This window comes from Oncorhynchus nerka, linkage group LG3 (genome assembly GCF_034236695.1).
Source record: "Oncorhynchus nerka isolate Pitt River linkage group LG3, Oner_Uvic_2.0, whole genome shotgun sequence".
Taxonomy (NCBI): Eukaryota; Metazoa; Chordata; class Actinopteri; order Salmoniformes; family Salmonidae; genus Oncorhynchus; species Oncorhynchus nerka.
The window spans coordinates 45,333,289-45,358,014 of record NC_088398.1 but is presented as its reverse complement, the minus strand read 5'-3'; the positions used below and the strand labels follow the sequence as shown (position 1 = coordinate 45,358,014).

The 24,726-nt window shown below is 43.4% G+C and overlaps 1 protein-coding gene across 5 annotated transcripts in view; it reads right to left on the bottom strand.

Annotated features, from left to right (window-relative positions):
• ubr3 (ubiquitin protein ligase E3 component n-recognin 3) overlaps positions 1-24,726 on the bottom strand; it is a 46,615-nt gene that overhangs the window by 12,377 nt on the left and 9,512 nt on the right. For 2 of the 5 annotated variants that reach the window (XM_029633470.2, XM_029633447.2), the window contains exons 16-31: positions 21,246-21,379; positions 21,032-21,117; positions 20,463-20,604; positions 19,447-19,543; positions 17,748-17,892; positions 17,488-17,592; positions 16,928-17,104; positions 16,625-16,657; positions 12,677-13,122; positions 11,260-11,348; positions 8,842-8,991; positions 7,818-7,951; positions 5,416-5,526; positions 5,075-5,287; positions 4,633-4,769; positions 2,635-2,720 (exon numbers count right to left, since the gene is read on the bottom strand). In XM_029633470.2, the coding sequence (XP_029489330.2) occupies positions 2,635-2,720; positions 4,633-4,769; positions 5,075-5,287; positions 5,416-5,526; positions 7,818-7,951; positions 8,842-8,991; positions 11,260-11,348; positions 12,677-13,122; positions 16,625-16,657; positions 16,928-17,104; positions 17,488-17,592; positions 17,748-17,892; positions 19,447-19,543; positions 20,463-20,604; positions 21,032-21,117; positions 21,246-21,379 (2,285 nt within the window). The remainder of the gene's footprint in view (positions 1-2,634; positions 2,721-4,632; positions 4,770-5,074; positions 5,288-5,415; positions 5,527-7,817; positions 7,952-8,841; positions 8,992-11,259; positions 11,349-12,676; positions 13,123-16,624; positions 16,658-16,927; positions 17,105-17,487; positions 17,593-17,747; positions 17,893-19,446; positions 19,544-20,462; positions 20,605-21,031; positions 21,118-21,245; positions 21,380-24,726) is intronic. The other 3 variants (XM_029633453.2, XM_029633459.2, XM_029633466.2) reach the window with 3 other exon arrangements.

The window sequence follows — 24,726 nt, the reverse complement described above, 5'->3', positions numbered from 1 at the left end:
CTGAAAGACAGAAGGAAAAAAAACACATGGATTTAAAAATGGTCAGTCAGATCAAAACACTGGAGCAGATATGGGACGGCTAACTGTAGCTGGCCACCTGCATGTCCACTGGCCAGTGCCTACTGGCACACCAAGCTGTGAGTGTATCAAAATGACAGATGCAGTTGACTTGAACTGATTGCACTGAGCGTAATGGTTTGGCTGGGTAGCGGCTGGGACAAAGCAGGCCAGATGGATAGACGGCACTGCTCCGCTCGCAGCTATCCTCTCTGCTCAGGAGTCACACCTGTTCACTGTGGAACTAATGGAACATGAAGAGCGCCACACCTTTCTCTCGCTCTCACACACACAATAAAATGTCATCTCCTCCTGGAAATGTCCTCCTTTAATATTAACACCAAAAAAAAAACAGAGTTAAATGTCCATTTGAAATTTGAAAAAAAGGGAAAAAAAGAAGAAACCCCTCCCCATTAAAATGACACCTGTAAAGCATACCATATACCATATACAAACCATAAGTTCCTAATATAGAGACCTGCGATCATGTTGGCTACTTTCTCTCACGAAGAACCACCAAGTGGTCTGAAATACTAATACAGTTCTTTACATCCAAATGACCTGTAGCCCAATATATATATATATATATATATTTTTCCCCTTCTTATTCTTCTGATAGTTATGACAGAGCTGTAATGCAGCAAAACATTGAATTCCAGTGCTGCAATGTGGACCTTAGGGTGAGTTGGCTCACACGGCTGTCAAAAACTAGAGCAACACTGCCCTCCACAGCTGCAGCAGGATACGACACAGAGGTCGAAGGAGGTGAGTGACTCTGCTTCAGTCCCTCCGTCTGTCAGATGGGGTTAGAGTCCCTCCACTAGAGGACGAAGATATGTGAAGAGTGACACAGTGGTAGGAAGGATCGCCAGTCAATGCCCTTCAAGCTGGCAGGGGACCAGGCTTCAATTGCTGCTCGCATGGCTAACACCTCTTCCATCAGTCAGCCCCTGCCTGGTATGTGCCTGTTCTCCTCTCCCAGTCTGCTGCGATGTTCTGTACCCTGTACCCCCCTCCCCCCCACAGCCACACGGCCTGACAGCAACGATAGAGAGGTATTCAGTTTGCCGTCAGATATTGATCTGGCTCTGCTTTCTATTAAAGCTCATGCTATTTGCTATGATCTTTACCCCCCGCACTTGTTATCCCTCCGATATAGATTTGTAATGGCTGTGTGACTTATGTTGGGATTAGATTACTTTTACACCCACCCCCCCTGCGGACAAACACTTCAAATGAGATATTCTCTTGGACACATCTCACCGTGATAGGCAGACACCTACCATAACAGTATTGTATTGGACGTTGAAGGCCATCTTCACTGTAAAGACCACTTCACGAGACTGGCCTAATTCAAAAATGGCAGCTATACCAGAGGCGAGCCATTTGAAGTTGGACTCTCCACAGTTGATTTAACGCGAGAGACTGCCGGCTCCACTCTCCAGCCCATGACGTCCTCACCAGCTAACCGATAAAAGTGCCTTGTGGGATATGGGCTTAGGAACCCCCTTGGGTTGTAGTAGTTAGCGCATGTCCCCTGTACCCTCTTCCATGTCCCATTCCCTACGAAGAGGCAACACTAATGTACTGCAACTGAGTAAATGTGGCCGCCGGAGTGGCTACACAAGTAATGTAGCTCAGAAAACGGCAGTCCTCTAGTGTGAAATCTCTTTTGCCCCACTCAAGGGTGACAGGCGTCTCACTAGAGCAGAGAGCAGCCCGAATTTATCGGCACTAAACAGACTAATTAAACAGAGCAGGAAAAGGGACTGCTCTCATCCCCAGGCTCAGCTCCGATAGAACAATGTTTAACACATTAAAAAAGGTCAAGTTCAAATGACAGACTAAGTAGAATCAAGGAGAAACACCTTGGGCATCTCGAGTCGACCATCCAAAAATCAGAGCCTCGCATCTTCGTCTGCACCTCTGAGCATAAGTGTGTGTGTCGTCCTCCAATGTCGGAGGCTTGGTCTTCGGCATTGTTGTCACAGTGGGCAGAGTCACCGCTCAAGATGGCAACATCACTCGGTCTTCATTTCCAGTCCACCCCAGAGTGGACAACCTTGCCACACAATCAACTAAAACAGCACTTGACACGTTTGTCTGTTTCATTTACCCTGACGGCAGAAAGCGTCGGCAGCAGCATGTCTCCTTCCCTACCACTGCCAAATCAACAATCTTTACCAATGGTCCAATGGTTACACGGACGAGCGGCTTCAATCTCACCTCGGACACTGTATTACACAAGGGACGTTGGGACAAGGCTTCCCACCACCTCCGATTCCCTCAAGTCCCCATAATCAGCCTAAATTCCAACGGTCCTTATCGTAAAAGAACAAAGACTAAAATGCTTCATACTAATTAATCTCTTTGAATCTAAAAAAAAAATACTTCAAACTGTTGGTGTATGAAACATGGGTCAATGGCTTTACACAAGGTCAACTTCGGATGTACACAATATCTTAGTGGTCAAGTAGAGGGCAACACACTTCATATAGCACTGAGTTGACGGAAGGAGGCTTCATGCATGTTAATCTAGTGAGAAGCAAGGCGAGGGGAGTGGTGTATTGTACTCACTGAGACAGGAGCGCTTGGCTGCAGCACTGGCTCCTCCAGAACACAGGTTACCTCCACGGTGCACCAGCTCCAGCTCCAGGTTTGTCCTGAGGAAGCAACCATTACTAAGCACACACACAGTCAACTGCTAGAGCTTAGTGGGACAAGAGGAAGATTTTGGGGCATTTTCACAGCCATTTTTTTTAAGCTCAGGCAGTCTGACAGGAGTTTTCCCCCCAATTCAGAAACAGGACAGTGGACTATTAACGTTCCTTCATGTCATCTACCTGCTATTGCAGTAGCGAACTAAGACGGGAGGGCTCGTAGCGACCTAAGACGGGAGGGCTCAACTAGCGAAATTATCACCAATATCTGGTGAGGTTACTGACTACTGGCTTTCCCTCTATTCACCCGTTTTATAAGAAACATCAGATATAGAAGACGTAGCAGACATTAGCTGTTGTGTTTGTACCAGCTATTTCATATCAATAACACAGAATTTAAATAGCTAGTCCATTGGCATAAAAGCTGTTCCATCCAGTTTCCCTTGTATAATCTCGGCTGTGAATTTCCCATGCAGATCCAAACACATTTCATTTAATATTTCAATTTCTGCAACCAAATAAAGAAAAAAAAATGAAGACCATTAGAGAAAAAAAAATTTGATATTGAAAGCAGATAGGTGTCGCATAAATTAGACTGAACAGGGGTTGTTTTGATCCTGGCACTGGACGTTTCCTCCCATAGGCTGGGGAGGCGGGGGCAAATCCTCTGGCTTCCTGGGAGAAAAAGCAATTTCACATAGATAATGCAGCCATGCCGAGCTTCATCTGGCTGCTACTGATAAGAGCGCCCTTCCGACAGAGGAATTTTCCACTGCTCAGGCAATTTGCACTGTTCACTGAAATTGTGAAAGCCAACAGGCACCCAGACACAGGGAGCAAGGACTTCTCTCTGCAGGGCACAGGTTGAGAGAAAAAAGGTGAGGGGGAGAGGGGCATGGGGAGGAGACTGGGAGGGGCCAAGGGCATCCCGCAACCCTTTGCCTATGGTGAGAGAATAGAAATGACGGTTCCATTCTCTAGTCCCTGTAACGCATTATCAATTTCAGACCATGATAAAAGCGTCATTTAATGTCATTTAGAGGAGCGTGTCCAAAGAAGAAAGATTTGGGCTCCAACACAGGAAGCGACAAAACTGTGAATAAGTACTCTGGAGAAAAAGAGCTCGAAAATCAGTCGGAGAGGCAGAGAAATAAACCCATACAGTCAGAGGTAATAAACTATGGTGGAATCAACCAGTCAATACCATTTTACTGCAGCATCAACTGACAAAGCTGCCAATGTTGCTTAGAGGACTTTCCAGCGACACCTCCAGCAACCACACTGCCGTACAATCAGAGGTATGAATAAAGCCAATCAAAAAAGCCTTCACAGCTACCGAGCAACTTCAAAAAAACACCAAGTAATCCATATATCTGGTGCAGTTACAAAGACTACAATTCAATACGCTCCAACGGTACACTACAGATACAAAAGCCTTTTCAAGCGGCCCTCCTCAAGCGAAGAAGTGCGCTCAATGGATAAAAGCAACAAAACAGAAATACAACTAGGCTAAACTGAGGAAATGTTGCAGTTCTCTTTCTGTGCCCAGTCATTGTAATGCAAGGCAGGGAGCTGGCTTTCAGAGCACAAAAGGAGAGGAGCAGACAGGCCAGGCAGCCAGTGTTTTAAAGTCAGAGTCAGTTGGCTGCATAACAGAGAGCAGTAGGAGGACCGCCCTGTCTGATTGGAGCACGCATAGGGGTCACTAGCAACGGGAACACAGGCCATTGCTCATCTCCCTGGCCTGCACGACTCACACCATAAGTTACCAGGTGCACTTTCACTTAGTCTCATGGAGCTGGAAATGGAAAATTCTCCATATGACTGTGATAAATGGAGTTTCTCTTTGGTTTCGTTATTTTGAAGCATCTCAGAGGAGTCTGTGGTGACATTTTGACTGTGTCGTGTCCCTCACCTGGCCACAGAGTACATGAAGAGGAAGTCGTTGTCAGGGGAACCAGGGTTCTTGCCATAGTCCATGTACTTCCTCTGGGTGGTGTTCTTGATGTCCTTGATGACAGACTCCATCTCTTTACTCAGGTTGGACTCCGTCTGGAAGGGAAAGGTTGCAAAGTGACTAAGCAGGATCTCCATTTTGAAATGTTGTCGACTATGGTAATATTGACATAATGGCCACCTACATGTATGCAAATCATTGGGAGAGTACATGAAACAAACCAGAGCAAATGTTTGACAGGAGATGACAGGTGAAATATGTATTGAGGCCAAACTGGAGTAACACCAAAACAGCTACAATACTGTTGGCGTCAGTCTCATTTGTCAGGAAGTGTTAAGGTGGAGTGATCGGGGTCAAGGGGATAGACTTGGGTGAAGCGGTGTATATCTCTCTGCCTTACAGTGGTGCTTACTGGGAAAAGCCCCAGCTGCTCCTGCAGGTCCTCCACCTCCTTCACCAGCACAGCGGTCTTCTTGTTGGTGGGCATGTGCCAGCTGACCACCTCGGTGCTCCGGCCCGGGCGGCAAGGCAGCACACTGTTGGCAAACTGTCTGCACAGCGGGCAGGTGAACTCGCCCTTATCCACAGAGAAGCCCTGCAGCACCTGGTCATTCTGGGTAAAAAAATGTAAAAAAGTTTCTATATTTAACTATGCGTGATTATTACAGGAAACAGGGCAGGTAGGACTGTCCTATGTTATGACCCTTATGTTAATCCATACTTTCATAAGGACACTCTTACCCGCAGAGACACCATGTAGGACTTGTGGCAGTCTATGTGCAGGGTGTGTCCACAGGTCTGCACATACACACCCCCCTCCCAGCCTATTGAGACCGACTGCAGACAGGAACTCTGCGAAACAGACAAGAGAACAGCTCAAAACAAATAAGAGTCTCTTAAGTTCCATAACGGTAGAATGGAAACCACAGGGGGTTGGTGGCACCTTAATTGGGGAGGACGAGCTCGTGGTAATTGCTAGATCGGAATGAGTTGAATGGTATCAAATATATCAAACATGGTTTCCACACACGCCGTTCCGGACATAATTATGAGCCGTCCTCCCCTCAGCAGCCTCCTTTGACAGAAATATATACAAGAAGTTGATTTAACTACATTTCTACAGCAGCATTTTTATGTGGTCCTGGTCAGTTCCTGGATGGGAGACCAGATGCTGCTGGAAGTGGTGTTGGAGGGCCAGTAGGAGGCACTCTTTCCTCTGGTCTAAAAAATATCCCAATGCCCCAGGGCAGACACTGCCCTGTGTAGGGTGCCGTCTTTCGGATGGGACGTTAAACGGGTGTCCTGACTCTCTGAGGTCATTAAAGATCCCATGGCACTTGTCGTAAGAGTAGAGGTGTTAACCCCGGTGTCCTGGCTAAATTCCCAAATCTGACCCTCAAACCATCATGGTCACCTAATAATCCCCAGTTTACAATTGGCTCATTAATCCCCCTCCTCTCCCCTGTAACTATTCCCCAGGTCGTTGCTGCAAATGAGAACATGTTCTCAGTCAACTTACCTGGTAAAATAACGGATAAATAAAAAAAATAAAAAAATAAATGTGCGAAAAAGCCAGTAGGAGCCTTTTCTGGAGAAAGAGACAAGAAATGGCAGAACAGCAGTGCAGCTAACACCCGAAGACCGTGGCAGTGTTTCTTTGTCACGCAGACTAACTGCCTCAGCACTCCCAGAGAGGGGTAGAGGTGGAGTTGTAGCGGTATTTATTAGAGAGGGGTAAAGAAAGATTTTGTTCGGGCGCCAGGCAGGTATTAACCATGCCGAAAGGAAAAGAGTAGAATAGAGAGAGTACCACTACCAGACCCACACACATCAGCAGAAGAGACTGCCTAGAGTGTAGCCTGTTTACCAGATAGCCAGTGGAGAGAAAAGAGAATACACACCATATAAAACCCACATCACAGCACAGGGGTAACCCAAACAAGAATACCTCATACAATAATACTAATACTAATAATGGCAGAGCAATTCAACAGCAACTTCATACAAGAACGAACCCAGTCATCAACATAGGATTTGCAATATTCTGTATTATTTTGTAGTGGATGAGTGCAGAGGGTATGAATGTGGGGGGTGTTCATCGACACAACAAAGGCCTTAAAAATGTCCAGTCTTCTCGGCCACATGTCATTAGTACACCTCACCTCAATACAGTTCACATAACAATACACAACTTGCAAGCAACCTCCCTTTTAACTAAAATGTCCATCAAAATACTTCTGGCAGGGCAATAATAGTCCAGCTCTAATGAACTTCAAGGGGAAGTGCATTTGAAAAATAGAGAGTCTGTTGCAGGGTAAAGCACTGGAACGAGAGGGAAGAGAAAGAGAGAGAAAAAGAGAAATCTTAGCTGTGGTCTTCAGGCCTGCCGTGTACCGTCTGACTGTCCGATGGTTTGTATGTTAAAGCTTCGCAACAATGTTGCTACGAATCCATGCGATCCATAACGGGCGCGGTCCCAAACAAAAACAACCACGATCTAAAGCGATCACACCGATGATTGAGTTAAATACATTATAAACTACAAACGCTGAAAACAAACAAAACTTCTGCAGCACAGCACACACAATCAAACTGTCGCGCCACCCAAGAGCTCCTCCCCAAAGAGCTGAACGAACTCTCTTTATCTCCTCCTTCCTTACTGCTCATGCGCTCTTAAAGTGGCAGTGCACGGTGAAGGCTCCGAGCAGATTTCGCCACAGAGTGAGGGAGGGAGGAGAAGCTTTGTCAGGAGGTCTTAATCTTCCATGCCTGATTCTCTCGGGTTTTCTGGCTGCTGGAGTCTGGAGCTGCTGACAGACTGGCAGGCTGGAACACTTGGCTGGGGGCTGGGCTGCTGAATCACCTGAACCCAGCTCAGGAGGAAAAAGGTTCAACATGCATGATGGGAATCCACCCTTTATGTGCATAAAATAGGCTTAGAGAAAGACTTCAGAAAAACGGCAGTGCTTACATTGAAACGCTTCCCTGTGTGTTACAGTTGAGCCTTTACTAGCTAGATCCAAGCCAAGGACACAAGGGAGAAGTAGAGGACATTTTTCTTTTTCTTTTTAAAGGAAGGAAAGAGTACGAGGTAGAGAGAGTGTGTGTTTAAGTGACTGGGTTTTTCCAGTCAAGACACCTACATCTTTGAAGAAGCGTTGCATGAGAGCGAGTCTGACGTCGTGAGCCGCCCCGCACGTGTCCGCTGGGTAGATGTGCTCATCGTCAGTGGTAGGCAGTTTCTTCGTCTCGTCACTCTTGCATCGGTGTCCCAGCACTGAAACAACAACAATCAGAGCACAGGGGCTCGCAGTGAGTGACAATGAGCTTTATTAGAAATGTATTAGCATAAGTAATGAGCTCTCAGATTCCCATGTATAGATCTCCATAACATTTATATAAAACAATCAAGGCCAATGATTGCTTGGAGAACACGTCACGTTTTAGGAGTGCCTGTAGTCAAACGCAGATGTTTTGCCCTTCCCACATCAGGAACAGAGGATAGTGACTGATACGTCAGTTGATAATCTCCCAAACATCCACTCAGTAAATCAGTGGCAGTCTGGGATTTTCTTTTTCTTTTTCTGCTTCAAATGATTAAGGCTTCCCATCTATGAAAAGGACAATAAAGATCTGACAGATAATTAACTTAGTGTTTACATTGTCTTTTGAGAGGCGTAATATGAAATAGCAGGAGGCAGATCATATAAGGTGTTCTTTTGATCTTGAGGCAACGAGCGTTCCCAAACCGCAACTAATTGCTAATCAATCATGCCGTCTATTTTCATGACAGTGAATGATCCTGTCCGGCAGCACGGCATAGAACGGCAGTATGAAAACTCGGCCAGGGATCAACATGAATGATAAATGAGCCAATTAAAACAACACCTAACCTGCCTATTAAAATGTGATTTTCCAATATGCTGGTGCTAAGCTGCCATGAATAACGGTGTATCTTTAAACAGGCAAGGGCTGTGCTAAGGGGGAAGTAGATTTTCATATCAATGAAATACACTACCTTTAAATTTGACTCTGTATTGCTAGTTCATTTTGTAGGTGGTTGAAATTGAACAACAAAATCAGGATAGTGGTAAGACAAAAGGCAAACGGTGTAGGCCATTAATTCAGATGTGTGACACACTGAGGGGGGATACAGTGCCGTAGTACCTGACGATGCCTGAAGGAGAACCACCAGGCCAGTGGGCCGGTCCTCAGTGGAAGGGCCACTCTGGCCACAGATCACACAGTCATAGAGGACCTCAGACTCCATCACCACCGAGGCACCCAGGTCCATGGCTGCTTCAGCGTCCGGGGATTCTGACAGGCACAAAGGGTTACTCTTGGGTCTTTAATAAAAACACTTGATTAATACCACATTCAAAAGCTTCATCAGAAATGCTGGAGATGTATCATATCTAGATAATATGTTGGAGCTGGATAGAAATTTTGCATCCTTAACAGGTTTTCTGATCAATTGACATTAAACTAACAGCGAGAAGACACATTGGAATAAAACGTTTGGAGCGCAGGGAAGATATTGGCAAGCAATGTGCAAAATAAAAAATATATAAAAAAACTTTAGGAAGGTAACGTGGTGTGAAACTCTGCAGTTTTTGGGGCCGGCTAAAACCGGGTGATAATAAAATTCCATTAGAGGTGGTCACCGGCAGATACGCTCACATTCCTGCCTAGAAATAATACCATGCTCAATTACCTTGTTCTTCGCTAACTCAGAGCAAATCAATGACTAGTTCTATTAGAGTGAAGCAAACACGGGTCTTGACATTTCCACTTTGGTGAAAAAGCATGTATTTTCCCCAAATACAGGATGAGAGAGGGTGGGTGAAGAGGGTAGGCATTGACAAAAGAACAGGAGGCTTTCAGACAACCTTGTCCCTGCATTAGTACGCACATTACCACTCCACCTAATGTGTGCATTAGAGCACCACTCACTGTACTGGAAAGGAATACAAACATCCCTGTGCCTAGTATCAATGCTTCCAATAACCACACTTCAGCCCTCTGCTTCTTCTGTCCAAGGGATTGGCATGGCAATAGAGATTAATTACTGATGTGAAATTAGTTTTAAAATGTTAAAGACCGTGTTCAATTTGAACAGTAAAAGTTTGCGTAGAAATGTCAACCCGTGTTGGAATTGATTTATTGCTTCAGGGTGCAATATGATCTCAGGAGAGGTCAGCGTGTTCCAGGGGAAATAAACAGTTTGCATTAGATGTCAATGGAACAGCTCAGGCCTCAGGCCCTCAGTATACACAGCACACACACAGAGCTGGAGAAGGGCTGGGAGACAAGGACACCCGTGTTGCTATGCAGGACTACTGCCTTGCTAAGTTGCTATGCTATTTCTCTCTACTATACACACACACATGTAAAATCCTAGTCAATATTGTAGCGTGATTGTCAGTACAGCGAACTCTATTTAAAAGCAGCACCGGGAGATTAATGCTGACAAATTTGTCTGGTAAAAAATTCCAGTGCAAATATTTATATTATCTGGGACCTTTGATTTTAATCTGTGAAACAAATGTAGCCCACGAGAAGTCAAGATCATTCTTTATACTGATAAGATACAAACACAAGCTAAATCCTTTCAATAAATGTGGGTTAATGTCAGCCGGGACACCTATAAAAAAAATCTGAAAATTAGTAAAAGTACTAACTCAAAACACAAGAGAGTCTTAGCTGTGGTAGATTTCTTCAATGGCAGTGCACATTCTCCATGTATATTGTTAAACCATACAGCCAATACATTTAGTTGTATTACATCTTTTGACAAAATCAGAAAAAACGCAATGAAGTTAATGATCATCTCTCTGTCTGTCCCTAGTTGTGCCAATACAGTAGAGGTATGTGACATGGATGTTGTGTATGTGAAACTTGTAGCCAGCCAGCCAGGCAGCAGTTAGCCTGAGGGAGATTAGAGATAATTCCCAAATGGCACCCTATTTAGTTTATAGTGCACTACTTTTGACCGGGACCCATAGGACTCTGGTAGAAAGTAGTGCACTATATTGGGGAAAGGGTGCCATTTGGGATGTAGCCCTGCACACAAGGCGTCCTAGCCTGCTCAGCCGGAGGCCCATCCGTAGCCCTGCCTAAGTGCTCCCTCTGATCAGAGACCATTATTCATCCACTAATCACACTGTGTCAGGGTGGTCCCTGTGAGTCCATCCCACTATTAGTGCTTTGATCCGCAGTGCCCTCAACCAGCACGGCTCCAGTCTCAGAGGAGTGCTTTCCTCTCATTGCTCCTAACAGGCCTGGGGAAACCAGGGAGGCCTGAGGGCTGTGGCCAGTGTCACCTTGCCACATTGAAAAATAAATAAAAGCAAAGCTGTATTTTTTAAAACTTTCCTTCAAGGACTATAATGGAACGTGTGCACAATACGTCCTCAACAATAGTGGAGTCCACTTTAAAGTTATAGAGAACCAGGCCCTGTATCCAAGTGCTAGAATATAATAGCACACCATGTAACAAATCTGACAATATATTAGTACATCTAAAAGCTTGGAAAGGTTCTGAATAATCAACTTTCCTGTGTATCCTGTGGGGTCACTCCTTACCGACATCCATGGCCGTTTCCATGAAACTCTTCTGTCTGGAGGCAAACTCAGCCAGTAGCTTCTGCTGTCTCTCTCGAGCCCTCTGACGCCTGAAAGACCAGTAAAAACTCAACTTAGCATAGAAGACTACATAGAAAATTGTCATCATGATACATCAGTCAAACCATTTTATGTAACTGTCAAAGTGTTGCATAGCGTGGAAAGTCTGAAACCACCACACAAAAACAAATAAACATCCTATCGCGCTATTCAAATCAAAATGTACTTAAAATAGAGTGCCGAGGCATATGGCCCAGACTTCCATTATTTTGATGCAGGAGTAATGCCTATTCTCTACACACTGAAGGGGTTAACCCATCTCTATAGCAACAGCTTCTGTGGGTAAGTGGAAACGCTTGGTTTTATATAACACTGAAAGCCCTTCTCTCAATGACTAGCCATTAAATCACCACTACTCACCCACCAGTGCATTCTCATTTCCAGAGTGACTGTCTGACCGTCACAGATGCTCATTTTCCCCCTCAGACGCTAGCACAAAGGGATACTATAAAGCCCTCAAACTCAACTCTGGAACCTCGAAGCCAGTTCCACTACCTTTTTCCATTGTTCCCAGGTAAAATCAGGGACTGATTTAGACCTGGGACACCTCACGGGTGTAATTAGTTATCAGGTAGAAAAGAAAACAAGCAGGCTCCGGACCTCGTAGGGTAAAAGTTGAACACCCGTGGTATAAAGTGTAAGATGAACTTTGCAGTATTTGGACACAATACATACAAAGTAAGCGTCTGATTTGAATGAGGTTACAGTATGTGACTGGGTGCAGGGCTGGCAAGGGGATTATTTCCCTGACTGTAGCGTCTGTGCAGACTTCCAGAGAGCAGGGTTGAATGTAAATAGAGACCCCTAATAAGAGGACATAAACAAATGGTGACAGGAGTGCCACAGCTCAGTAATTCCCACTGACAGCTTCAGGGGCACAGACGGCCCGCCTGAGAAATGTGCGGCATCCCTTTCCTCTGCCATTGGCTGTCCCACAGTCGCCCTGGCACCACCGCGAGCGAGAGATGCTACCTTTGTCTTTGTCTGCAGGTCTAGTCAACCCAAAAATAGGTCATCATGGAGTGCTTATAGCCCATTCCATCATCTTTAGGGGTGGGAATAGAATAAGGATGTTGTGGCCGGTGAATGTGAGCGGAACTGCCAAATCCGGCTTCATCTTCATTTCAAAACAGACTCCACAGTGGGGTGAAGGGGGATTTACAGAATACAAATTCCCTCTGCAGAAGCCCTTTGAATAACTTCAAAAGATGGTCTCATTTCAAAGGCTAATAACCTTTTAAAATTGTATTAATTTAAAAGTGGTACAGATAAGTTGGTGTTCATGGTTTTGCAAACAGGACAGGAGCCTGTAACAAACCTCTCGTCCTTGTCCATGGTCTTCTTGTCAGTGGGGCTGTTCTTCTTGGGAGCGACGGGAGGAGAGACCTTCCCACAGATCTCCTGGATGCTGCGCTTGCTCTGGCGGCTGCGCGTGGCCGCCTTGGTGAGGATGCGCTCGATGGCGGTGATGCCATCCCCGTGGGCGTGGCTGTTGGTTTCCATATCCTCCAGCCAAGTGGCCGACAGGGAGTTCTGCTTGGCCGACAGCTTCTGGTGCAGCTTGATGAGCAGGGAGAGCATGCTCTCGCGGATCTCCAGGATCTCTGTGACCAGCTGGGGAGGCGTGCCGGGCGGGACCCAGCGTGTAGAGCTGCTCTTGGGCCTCACCACCTGGCTGGCCTCGGTGCTGCTGCGGTTGATGATCTCCTGGAACTTCCTCCTGCGCTCCGCCACCAGGCTGAACACCTGCGCCTCCCGGACGTTCTACAACAGCAGAAAAACACATGAGATCTCTCCGACACACACTTTCCCAAACCTGCAGTTCAAATAAATGGCACTCACTAAATACATGCAGATGATGTAAGCCGTTACATAACCAGCAGAAATACTGTAATCGGATTAGATACTTTTGAAGAACTAGATTAGTTCTAGCATTACTTTTGAATTCAGAAAGAATGTTTACATTTTTTAATTTTTTAAAGTTAAGTTTGTTTCCTGCCTGAGCAAGTGACCACAAGTCAGCGACCACTATGATGACACACCAAATGCATTTTGATGGATCACGGGAAAAGAACAGGAATAGGCTTTTGAAGGCAAAAGTCCAAGATTGGAAGACCTATGGTGCAACTAAGATTATACATCCAAGTTGAATAACCGATTGGAGATAAGGACAGCAGTGGTGTAGCCTACTGGTGATACTGATATCACTTATTATTGACATGTACATAGTGAAATTATGTTAATCACACTGCTGCTTTCTAATTTTGCACCTTACGGATTGTGGATGGCTGTATATAAAATGTATGAGCATATTTTAACCCAATAATGATTGAATTGAAGTTTAAGCTGCCTATCACGCATGATTTTTGTGACCAGCGTACAGCCAGTGAAAAATGAGCACTTTTGCAACAGCTGCCATGTTGATCCCAGCCTATGGAATAAGGTAGTTCCTCCCTTCTAAAGTCTGTGGTATTGTGCTACACACTGTCAAATTATTTTAATAAGATGTTGGGGGAGGAGGGTGCTAAGATGACATGGAATTGTTTTAAGATGGCCAATTATTTGATTACAACACAAAAGTTGACACTAATTAAACATTTAATGTAAATTGCTTACTATTATTCTACAATGTAGAAAATAGTAAAAGACATCACATATGGAATCATGTAGTAAACAAAAAAAGTCACAAATCAAAATCATTTCATATCTGAGATTCTTCAAAGCAGCCACCCTTTGCCTTGATGACAGCTTTCAACACTCTTGGCATTCTATCAACCAGCTTCATGAGGATTGCATTTCAATTAACAAGTGTGCCTTGTTAAAAAAAAAAGAAGGTACATTTGTGGAATTTCTTTCCTTCTTAATGCATTTGAGCCAATCAGTTGTATTGTGACAAGATAGGGTTGGTATACAGAAGATAGCCCTATTTGGTAAAAGACCAAGTCCATATTATGGCAAGAACAGCTCAAATAAGCAAAGAGAAATGACAGTCCATCATTATTTTAAACGCGAAGGTCAGTAAATGTGGAAAATTTCAAGAACTTTTAAAGTTTCTTCAAGTGCAGTCGCAAAAACCATCAAGCTCCATGATGAAACTGGCTCTCATGAGGACCACCACAGGAAAGGAAGACCAAGAGTTACCTCTGCTACAGAGGATAAGTTAATTGGGGCTACCAGCCACAGCAATTGCAGCCCAAATAAATGCTTCACAGATTTAAAATAACAGACATCAACTGTTCAGAGGAGACTGCATGAATTATGCCTTCATGGTCACCAAGGACACGAATAAGAAGAGACTTGCTTTGGCCAAGAAACACGAGCAATGGACATCAGACCGGTGGAAATCTATCCTTTGGTCTGATGTGTCCAAATTTTAGATTTTTGGTTCCAACCCCTGTCTTTATGAGACGCAGAGTAGGTTAACAGGTGATCGCCGCATGTGTGGTTCCCACCGTGAAGCATGGAGGTGGGTGTGATGGTGCTTTGCTGATGCCAGTGATTTATTTACAATTCAAGGCACACTAACCAGCATGGACACCACAGCATTCTGCAGCAATACGCCATCCCATCTCGTTTGCACATAGCGGGACTATCATTTGTTTTCCAACAGGACAATGAACCAACACACCTCCAGGCTGTGAAAGGGCTATATGACCAAGAAGGAGAGTGATGGAGTGATGCATCAGCCGACCTCAACCCAATTGAGATGAAGGAAAAGCAGCCAACAAGTGCTAAGCATGTGGGAAGTCCTTCAAGACTGTTGGAAAAGCATTCCAGGTGAAGCTGGTTGAGAGAATGCCGAGAGTGTGCAAAGCTGGCAAGGCAAAGGGTGGCTACTTTTGAGACTCTTCAATAAAATATATTTTGAGATGTTTAACACTTTTTTGGTTCCTAGATGATTCCATGTGTTATTTCATAGTTTTGATGTCTTCACTAGTATTCTACAATGTAGAAACAAGTACAAATAAATGAATGAGTTGGTGTTCTAAAACGTTTGACTGGTACTGTACATAAAGTAATCAGATTCCTTGAATTTTCCACATTTTTACGTTACAGCCTTAATCTAAAAATTTTTTTTTTTTTTAAGATACATTTTTAAAATTAAAATAATATACACTGCTCAAAAAAATAAAGGGAACACTTAAACAACAATGTAACTCCAAGTCAATCCCACTTCTGTGAAATCAAACTGTCCACTTAGGAAGCAACTCTGATTGACAATACATTTCACATGTTGTTGTGCAAATGGAATAGACAACAGGTGGAAATTATAGGCAATTAGCAAGACACCCCCAATAAAGGAGTGGTTCTGCAGGTGGTGACCACAGACCACTTCTCAGTTCCTATGTTTCATGGCTGATGTTTTGGTCACTTTTGAATGCTGGCGGTGCTTTCACTCTAGTGGTAGCATGAGACGGAGTCTACAACCCACACAAGTGGCTCAGGTAGTGCAGCTCATCCAGGATGGCACATCAATGCGAGCTGTGGCAAGAAGGTTTGCTGTGCCTGTCAGCGTAGTGTCCAGAGCATGGAGGCGCTACCAGGAGACAGGCCAGTACATCAGGAGACATGGAGGAGGCCGTAGGAGGGCAACAACAACATTTCAAGAGAAGCTCAGAGTGCTAGTTCATATGCTTAGAGAAAATTCTTTTTTTTATTATTTTTTTTAAATGCTTGTGATTAACCCAGACAAAGGATCGGAGCACTGTTAAATAAACCTACATCATACAGCTCAGTCGGAGCGCCACCAATCAAAGTCACATGCAGTTAAAGAGCATTTACCCAGACTCAGATGATACTGAACAAAAATATAAAAATGGATTTTGCTGAGTTACAGTTCATGTAAGGAAATCAGTCAGTTGAAATAAATTCATTTAGGCCCCAATCTATGGATTTCACATGACTGGGCAAGGGCACAGCATTTGAGAGAAATTAGCTTTGTCCATATGGAACATTTGTTGGATCTTTTATTTCAGCTCATGAAACATGGGACCAACACTTTACATGTTGCATTTATATTTTTGTTCAGTGTAGTTTCAGCAGTCAAGAGGGAAACTCCATCAGAGCACTAAACAAACCAAGGCAGAGTGCAACCTCAATGACTAAAAATCATAAGACACACAAATATAACAGAGGAGAGCATAACGTAGACATGAGGTTTTTCACACAACGGTCAGAACAGAACACACTCCAAGGCCCTGAGGAAATCAACCAGGTCTTCCTCTTCTTAATATGACCAAACAAACACTCCAATGCAAACAGCTACCTCTCTCCAATTCCCTGTCAGACGCCTGGAATTCTGTGGAGCAAAAGTACGGCAAACCAACATACGTAAAATGCTTCTCAAACATGACCCGCCAAAGAGCAACCTCTCCGCATCAGGAAGAGGATATGACAGGCTACATAATACAAAAATAACCAATATACCAAACGCATTGAATGAACATTATACCTTATCTACCCGGAGGCAAGCAATTCTGAGCCCACTGAACATGAAATGTAGTATGAATACATAAGTAGTGTCAGTACCACCTGGTGTGCAGGCAGGGTAGAGAGATGTTTATCTGACCTGACCGAAGTTGGCTGCCTCAGCGCTGGTGCTGGGAGGGGGATCTTTCTCCCTCTTCACCTCGGGGGCAGTCTCAGGCACCCTCACCCTCACGTAGTTGATGACATGGTGCAGGTTGGACAGGAGGTTGGTGCCTGGGAACCAGCTGTCATGGCAGTGCTCCTCAATGCAAGGCTCCTAAGTCACAGTACATGAGACAGATTAATGTGAAGAACAACTTGATGGTCCCTTAATAAAACTTAAATAACACGTTGAGAGCTTGGGACTATCTACAAAAAATGATTGAGATAATTGGTTTTAAAGTTCTGAACCTTCATTAGTTTTAAAAACAGTGTGAACTATTTTTTATCTAGTAGTCTTTTGAACTTAACATGAATTGGGGTATTTAGAGTACCATATAGGTAGATCATTGCCCAGAACAAGGCTATGTCAATAGCACAACTTTGACAAAAATGCAGATAGAACCTAAACTCTCGACATGTTACCAACAATGTATTTTTTTTAATGTTGTCTTCGAGTGGCTTAAGGTCAGATAGTGATCAAGCCAGTATACATCTTACCTCATCCTCCTTGTCCTCTTGAACCTGGTTGTCCAAGCCCAGCTCAATCAGGTAGAGCACCATGCACAGAACATGCTCAGACATGTTGGAGTGATCCAGCCAGATCTAAAACAAAACATAGTTCTGCCAAATTCAAATCATAGTGCAATCTCACCATCAGTTATATCAAACAATTACATTTTGAATGACAGATGGTTTTTTTGCATGACAAAATAAGCCATGAGTAGTATATGAATGAAGAGAGCAGTTGGAAGGGTCACCTTGTAAAGCAGAGTGAAGATGACAATGTGAAGAGTCTTGCAGTGCAACAGCCTGTCCAGGCCTTTGTAACATGGGTGCAGAGGAGTCCTCTCTTTGTATGGTGGCCATGGATTCCCTGTCGTGTGCATCCCAGACTGTTTCAAGCTGGGTACAACAACAAAAATCAGGTCAATTCCATGCAGTAATACAGTCAATTGAAAATGACATTCAATAGATATCCATTCAACATCACAAATGCATAGGTAATAATGTGACACTAAATCCTCTAGAGTAATTTACCACACAAAATCTTTCAGTCTACGCAATGGAACAGCCAATCGGCTGAAAGTGTCACAGTATTAGCCATGACAGGATTGTGGTTATATAAAACGTTGCCTGGCTGACAGGCAATCCATCATATTCAAACAGTGTGAACCAGTAACATAAGCCTGATGTCACAGACTGAGTTGGGGAAATAGCAACTTCAATATGCCTGAAGACGGAAATAAGCTATCGTGTGGTCATGACATCAGGTGTACTACATTCCATACCAGAAGTTTCTTTCAACGTGATGAAATGATAATCGAAAAATACCAAAACAGAAATGAAAAACAGGTATTTCTTGTTCAACATTGATAGAATTGCTTGGATATCTAAATTGCCTTTGTTCACTATAGCCTACATTTGGTTTTGAAGAAATCCTAGAGGAACAAAAGCCTTTAAATCCATTACCCATGTATGCTTTGCTTGCCTTTTAACTGCTATTTCAAATGAAGAAATGCTGCCAGGAGGACACTTCTGTACATTCAGTTAGTTCACATCTTAAAGAGATCTTCAGGAAATTAACCTAACACTATCTCCTTCACCCCAACCATCACATTTGTCTTCGGAGACGTCCAACCTAAATCTAACAGGGGAAGGATTTCCTCAATTCTATTACAGTTTGCCTTGAAATATTGATTTTACTCGACAGAGAACTAATTGGAACCAACCCCATCACTATGTTGGCCTAACCCCGCTTTTCATTATGTTGGCCTAACCACCATCTTTCCTCCCTTCACCATGTTGGTCTAACCACCATCTTTCCTCCCTTCACCATGTTGGCCTAATCACCATCTTTCCTCCCTTCACCATGTTGGCCTAACCACCATCTTTCCTCCCTTCACCATGTTGGTCTAACCACCATCTTTCCTCCCTTCACCATGTTGGTCTAACCACCATCTTTCCTCCCTTCACCATGTTGGCCTAACCACCATCTTTCCTCCCTTCACCATGTTGGTCTAACCACTCTTCATTGTTTGCCTAAACCACAATCTTTCCTCCCTTCACTATGTTGGCCTAAACCACCTCCCTATGTTGGTCTAACCACTCTTCATTGTTTGCCTAAACCCTCTTCCCTCTTCATTGTTGACCTAAACCCCCTCTTCACTGTTCGCCTAACCACTCTCTTCAAGGCCAGATGGGAACAGCGACCCTCTAACATTCAGCAGGGCATGACATCCACCCACTCAGTTTGGCATGGCTGTTGAAACATTACCATCCCAACTGTGGAACTGAACGAACCAGAACTATATAAAAAAAGACACTAAATGTACTGTTAAAATACATATGTATTCATAAATAACCAGTCAAAACCCTAACTACTCACATGCCTTGAAAAAATTAAATAAACCATTCACTTCCAGGTGGAGGCGATGAGCTTAGTGACCATTAACTTACAATGCTGAGTATCTGTCCATTGCTGACTGGACATCACGACGGTAGACTGTTCTGAGAACCACCATGATGGGGTCAAACTCCTTCTCCCACACCTCCTCTAGAAAACAGAAAGAAATCCTTTAGGAACACCTGCTAAAAAAAAATGTTATTTTTTAAAATAAAATTGTGACATACAATTCATTCTTCTTTTTTTTCTACTGAGCTATGAGAAAGTGGTGTTAGGCTGCCACCCAAGTGGAATGTGAAATGACAGTGAATGTGAAGTTGCAAAGACAATCAGATGCCTCCAATGACAAAACTAAACGCTGTTCTGATTGTTATCAGCCAACAGAAGAATCATATCAGCAGAAAATGGCCTCATAAAACAGATCGTATAGGAGGTGAGGTCTCCATTAGAAATACCCATTTAAAACTGGACATTGGGCCAAAATGGCTCAAACGACAACAAAGTCACATGGCTGATATTAAGATAGGACACGTAATGAGACAAATCCTGATATCATAAAACGCACATTTCTTTATAAGAGCCATTGACTTAAAAAATGCACAGGTCTCTGCAGGCAATGCCCTATATTTGGTAACAGGGGAGACAAAGCGTATAGATGTAACTGCCTGAAGGGCATCACAATAACGAAGACTTTCAGACGGACCTCGTTTTGATTTAGTCTTGTGAATTGTGCAAGTTACTAGTTCTACACGGGTAGAACTATAGTCAACTGTGGTGCATGAGTGCCCTCTCAAGGCAGACTGGTGAAAAAGCACCTGTGATTATGTTCAAATGGAAAGCAATACGCTTGGTGATGATCCAACAAAGCGTTTGGACAGCATTAGTCACACACCGTAGCAAAACTTTTGCACCATAGTAAAATGTTTTGCAAAAAGAAAAAAAAAGAAAAAAAGGACAACGAGTTCATTGGACAAACTCCGGGAGGTCCCTCCCTGTTAAGTTCCTATTTGCTTCCATTCTGTAGCTAGTGAATTCACACCAGGCCATGAGATAAAAATGGACAACTTACCTTTAGGTGTGTACATGCCCTGCTGCATGGAACCCCCAGGTTCAAACACAGGGGCTTTGAAGTCAGCCACGGCAGACAGCATCTCCTCAAAGCTGCAGCTTCCTGGGACGATTCCACTCTTGGGGTTGGGATTCTCAGGAATCTGAATATTCACTTAAGGAAAGTACGCACCTAGGCAAATGTGCAGCATAATAAATGTGACCCCAAAAATTTTAAATGCAGAGACTGTTGGCTGTGTGTTAAAAGATGCAACTTTACATCGATTAAACCAGTCACAATCAGATTCACATGTAATAACAAGGGGAAGGTATGGTGAAAACAAGGTGTTATTGGTGCTTTTTCCAATTTGTAGAACAGGGACAACATATTGCCTTTGGTGAGTAATTACACATTCTAGCAAGGGAACAAAAAAGGTTATTCAGAATTTTTTTACCACTGACACTACAAAATCTGGAGACTAAAAATCCTGCTACGAACTTAATGAGTATCAAAGAGAAAATACTGACCACGGGTTAGGATATTCAATTAATTCTACTGTGAATTAGAGGCTGAGAAGGCAGTGAGGATACGAGGTCCAACAGTGAACTGTGGGTGCGGTCGTTCATGCACAGTTGGGAGACCATCTCGGCTCTGAGAATCTCATCATCTGCCATGCCTATCAATGAGAGGGAGAAATATTCATTCATGCATCTACAGATAACGCCAATATAGTCAGGATGATAAAAATATTCAAATTGTTGTTCATGTACAATTTTATTCTCCCCTGAATGCATCTGCACCTACCTAAGTGAATGCGAAGACTGGACAAGATGACGAGAAACGTCAAGGCTCCCTCCAGCATTGGCCTCTCCTGCTCACCGTCCAGTACTGCATTCTGGTGCACAGAGGCCATGGTCAAGAGGTCCACCACTTTGAATCTGTAAATGAAATACATGTTACTGATAGAGCTGTTGCGGTGACCGTATTCCCACCACACAGGTAGTCATGAGCGCAGTCAAATTCCCCGTGACACGACCATCTCCTCGTATGCACTCTGGACATGCGTTGGTAGTACCCAACTTGCTAACAACCTGGTGTTCAGGGCTCTATTGTCTCTAACAAATCTCTATGCAAATACAATCGAAAATTACAAACATTCACCATCAAAACAGTATCATGCTTTTTAAATCTCACCATTAAGCTACATTTTTTTTGTACCTCACTGATAATTTGAAGGAAGAAGTTCACAGCAGGTTGAAAACATGGTCATTGTGGATGTTGTTTCAAAGACAAACAACGAAAAGGACAGCGCTACGGTGATGATTAATTCAAAGCATTAAAATGCATTTCATGTAGAACACCCACAGACATAAGCTATGAGCCCAAGCCAGAAAAAATACAAACTGAATTAAAATAATTGTGCCGTACAATACATAGCCCAAGATGTCTGGTCTAGCCTATAGTCCAAAATTAAACTAATTCTAGTAAATCGCCATTGAGTGTGGACTGTATTATTATAATACACACACTGGATGGACTGGTTACCTTATGCTACACTCCAAACGTTGGGAGAGAACATATCGGCCTAGGCAATGCCGTTGGTTCATTGATTGGGCAGGGCAGCTTATAGAGTTACATGCTGACCACACCGCTTGCGTCACATGTGTTGCAAAATAAATGTACACATACATGTTATTCAAATCACAGCACCCGAAATGCTTGTGAGCGTCTGCGTAGCCAGGTGCTAAAATATAACTTGGTTCTATTTGTGATGCTTGACGGGCTATAAGTCCCACCTTATTGGTATTTTGGAACATAAACCCACGTGGGTGATTGAAAGATGAACTGCGGTCCATACACCAGTCCGGTTGGTGGCGGTAATGCACCTTAAAGTTGGTTGCCAACTGTCATATAAAGTCCAAAGAAGAAGCATGAAGGAGAGACTACTAGAAGCGAATTCATTTGACCCTTTTATCTGTGGATTAATCGTCAGAGTAGAGGACCTTGTGCCTTTCAGGTAAAATAACAAAATCAACATGTAGGCAATGGCAGACGCACGAGTGGTCCAGTCAACATGTTACCCTACAATTATAGTGAATTTGTATTTGATTTTGAATATCCAAGTAATTGGCTGACCTCACCTTAAACTACAGAATCTCAAAACTGTGCGTTTCCATCTCCTCCCCTTTCTGGAGCACACATAGATAGGGGCCATCAGTTGAATTGTTGTGTTGTGAAAATATGTTACTATTGATGTTCCCAAACAGATTTCACTTCGCTTCACAGAATAAGCACTGGGTAGCTGCAGGAACATGGTTGGAGATCCCATGGCATACAAGAGTTTGAGCAGAATGCAGGCTGCATGCTCCTTAAACAGTGGTTGATGCATGAAGCGAAATACATGTTCTTATAAGCCCAGACATGTCTATGTGCAATCGTGTGAAAGTTGATGGTTGCCACTAAAAAAAGGATCCCAGCAGCTACTATATTTAGGCCTACCTGGTATGATTTAAACTGCAGGAAAGTGGCCTCCATTCGTTATTTGAGTACATACGGATAACCTATTATTCTCCCTGCTCCTACCCATTTGATAAATGGGCCATTCTGCATCATGCAACCCATATATGTTTTGATTTAAGACATTAAGGTTTGTATCACACACAACATTTTCCAAATTCAAAAATCTAGTGTTTCAAATGATCACTTTTACACTCAACATAGCCACTTCAAATGAACACTCACTCCTGAAAAAAAAAAAAAAGCCTTCTATTTTATTCAGCTAAATTCAATTATATTATTCTAACAATAAAAACAAAATAATGGCACAGGACTTATAAGCATTATCTTGTCAGCTAAAGGAACTAGCTTACAGCCTATTGCATGGCACATAGCCAAATAACATACAGTAGGCCGACTCATTCGGTTATTCTGAAATATATTTTATTCATATCACAATGTTTCTTTAGACCTGCCTAAAATAAATAATGGATTTATTGTGACAGTGTATATTAAATAGATTTAGACATTCCGAAGGCGTGTATCAGCAGCTTGGAGATGCTAATTAACGGTCAATTACCGTTCAACTGGTCATGATGCACCATTGAGAGCATCCCGAACGGTTGCATCACCGCCTGGTATGGCAACTGCTCGGCATCTGACTGTAAGGCGCTACAGAGGGTAGTACAAATGGCCCAGTAGTGCAAACGACCACTCCACAAATGTCTTGTTAACAAACTATAGTTTTCACAAATCAGTTAGAACATCTACTTTGTGCATGAGAAGTCATTTTTCCAACAATTGTTTACAGACAGATTATTTCACTGTATCACAATTTCAGTGGGTCAGAAGTTTACATACATTAAGTTGACTGCGCCTTTAAACAGTTGGAAAATTCCAGAAACGATGTCATGGCTTTAGAAGCTTCTGATTGTTTGTCAACATTTGAGTGAATTGGAGGTGTACCTGTGGATGTAGTTCAAGGCCTACCTTCAAACTCAGTGCTTCTTTGCTTGACATCATGGGAAAACCAAAAATAAATCAGCCAAGACCTCAAAAGAAATTGTTCATCGTTGGGAGCAATTTCCAAACGCCTGAAGGTACCACGTTCATCTGTACAAACAATAGTACGCAAGTATAAACACCATGGGACCAAGCAGCAGTCATACCGATCTGGAAGGAGACGCGTTCTGTCTCCTAGAGATGAACGTACTTTGGTGCGAAAAGTGCAAATCACTCCCAGAACAACAGCAAAGGACCGTGTGAAGATGCTGGAGAAAAAAATGTTTGGAGGAAAAAGGGGGATGCTTGCAAGCCGAACACCATCCCAACTGTGAAGCACGGGGGTGGCAACATCATGTTGTGGGGGTGCTTTGCTGCAGGAGGAACTGGTGCATAGATGGCATCAGGAGGCAGGAAAATTATGTGGATATATTGAAGCAACATCTCAAGACATCAGTCAGGAAGTTAAAGCTCGGTCGCAAATGGGTCTTCCGAATGGACAATGACCCCAGGCATACTTCCAAAGTTGGGGCAAAATGGCTTAAGGACAACAAAGTCAAGGTATTAGAGTGGCCATCAAAGCCCTGACCTCAAACCTTCAGACAATTTGTGGGCAGAACTGCAAATAAGGAGGCCTAGAAACCTGACTCAGTTACACCAGCTCTGTCAGGAGCAATGGGCCAAAATTCACCCAATTTATTGTGGGAAGCTACCCTAAACATTTGACCCAAGTTAAACAATTTAAAGGCAATGCTACCAAATACTAATTGAGTGTATGTAAACTTCT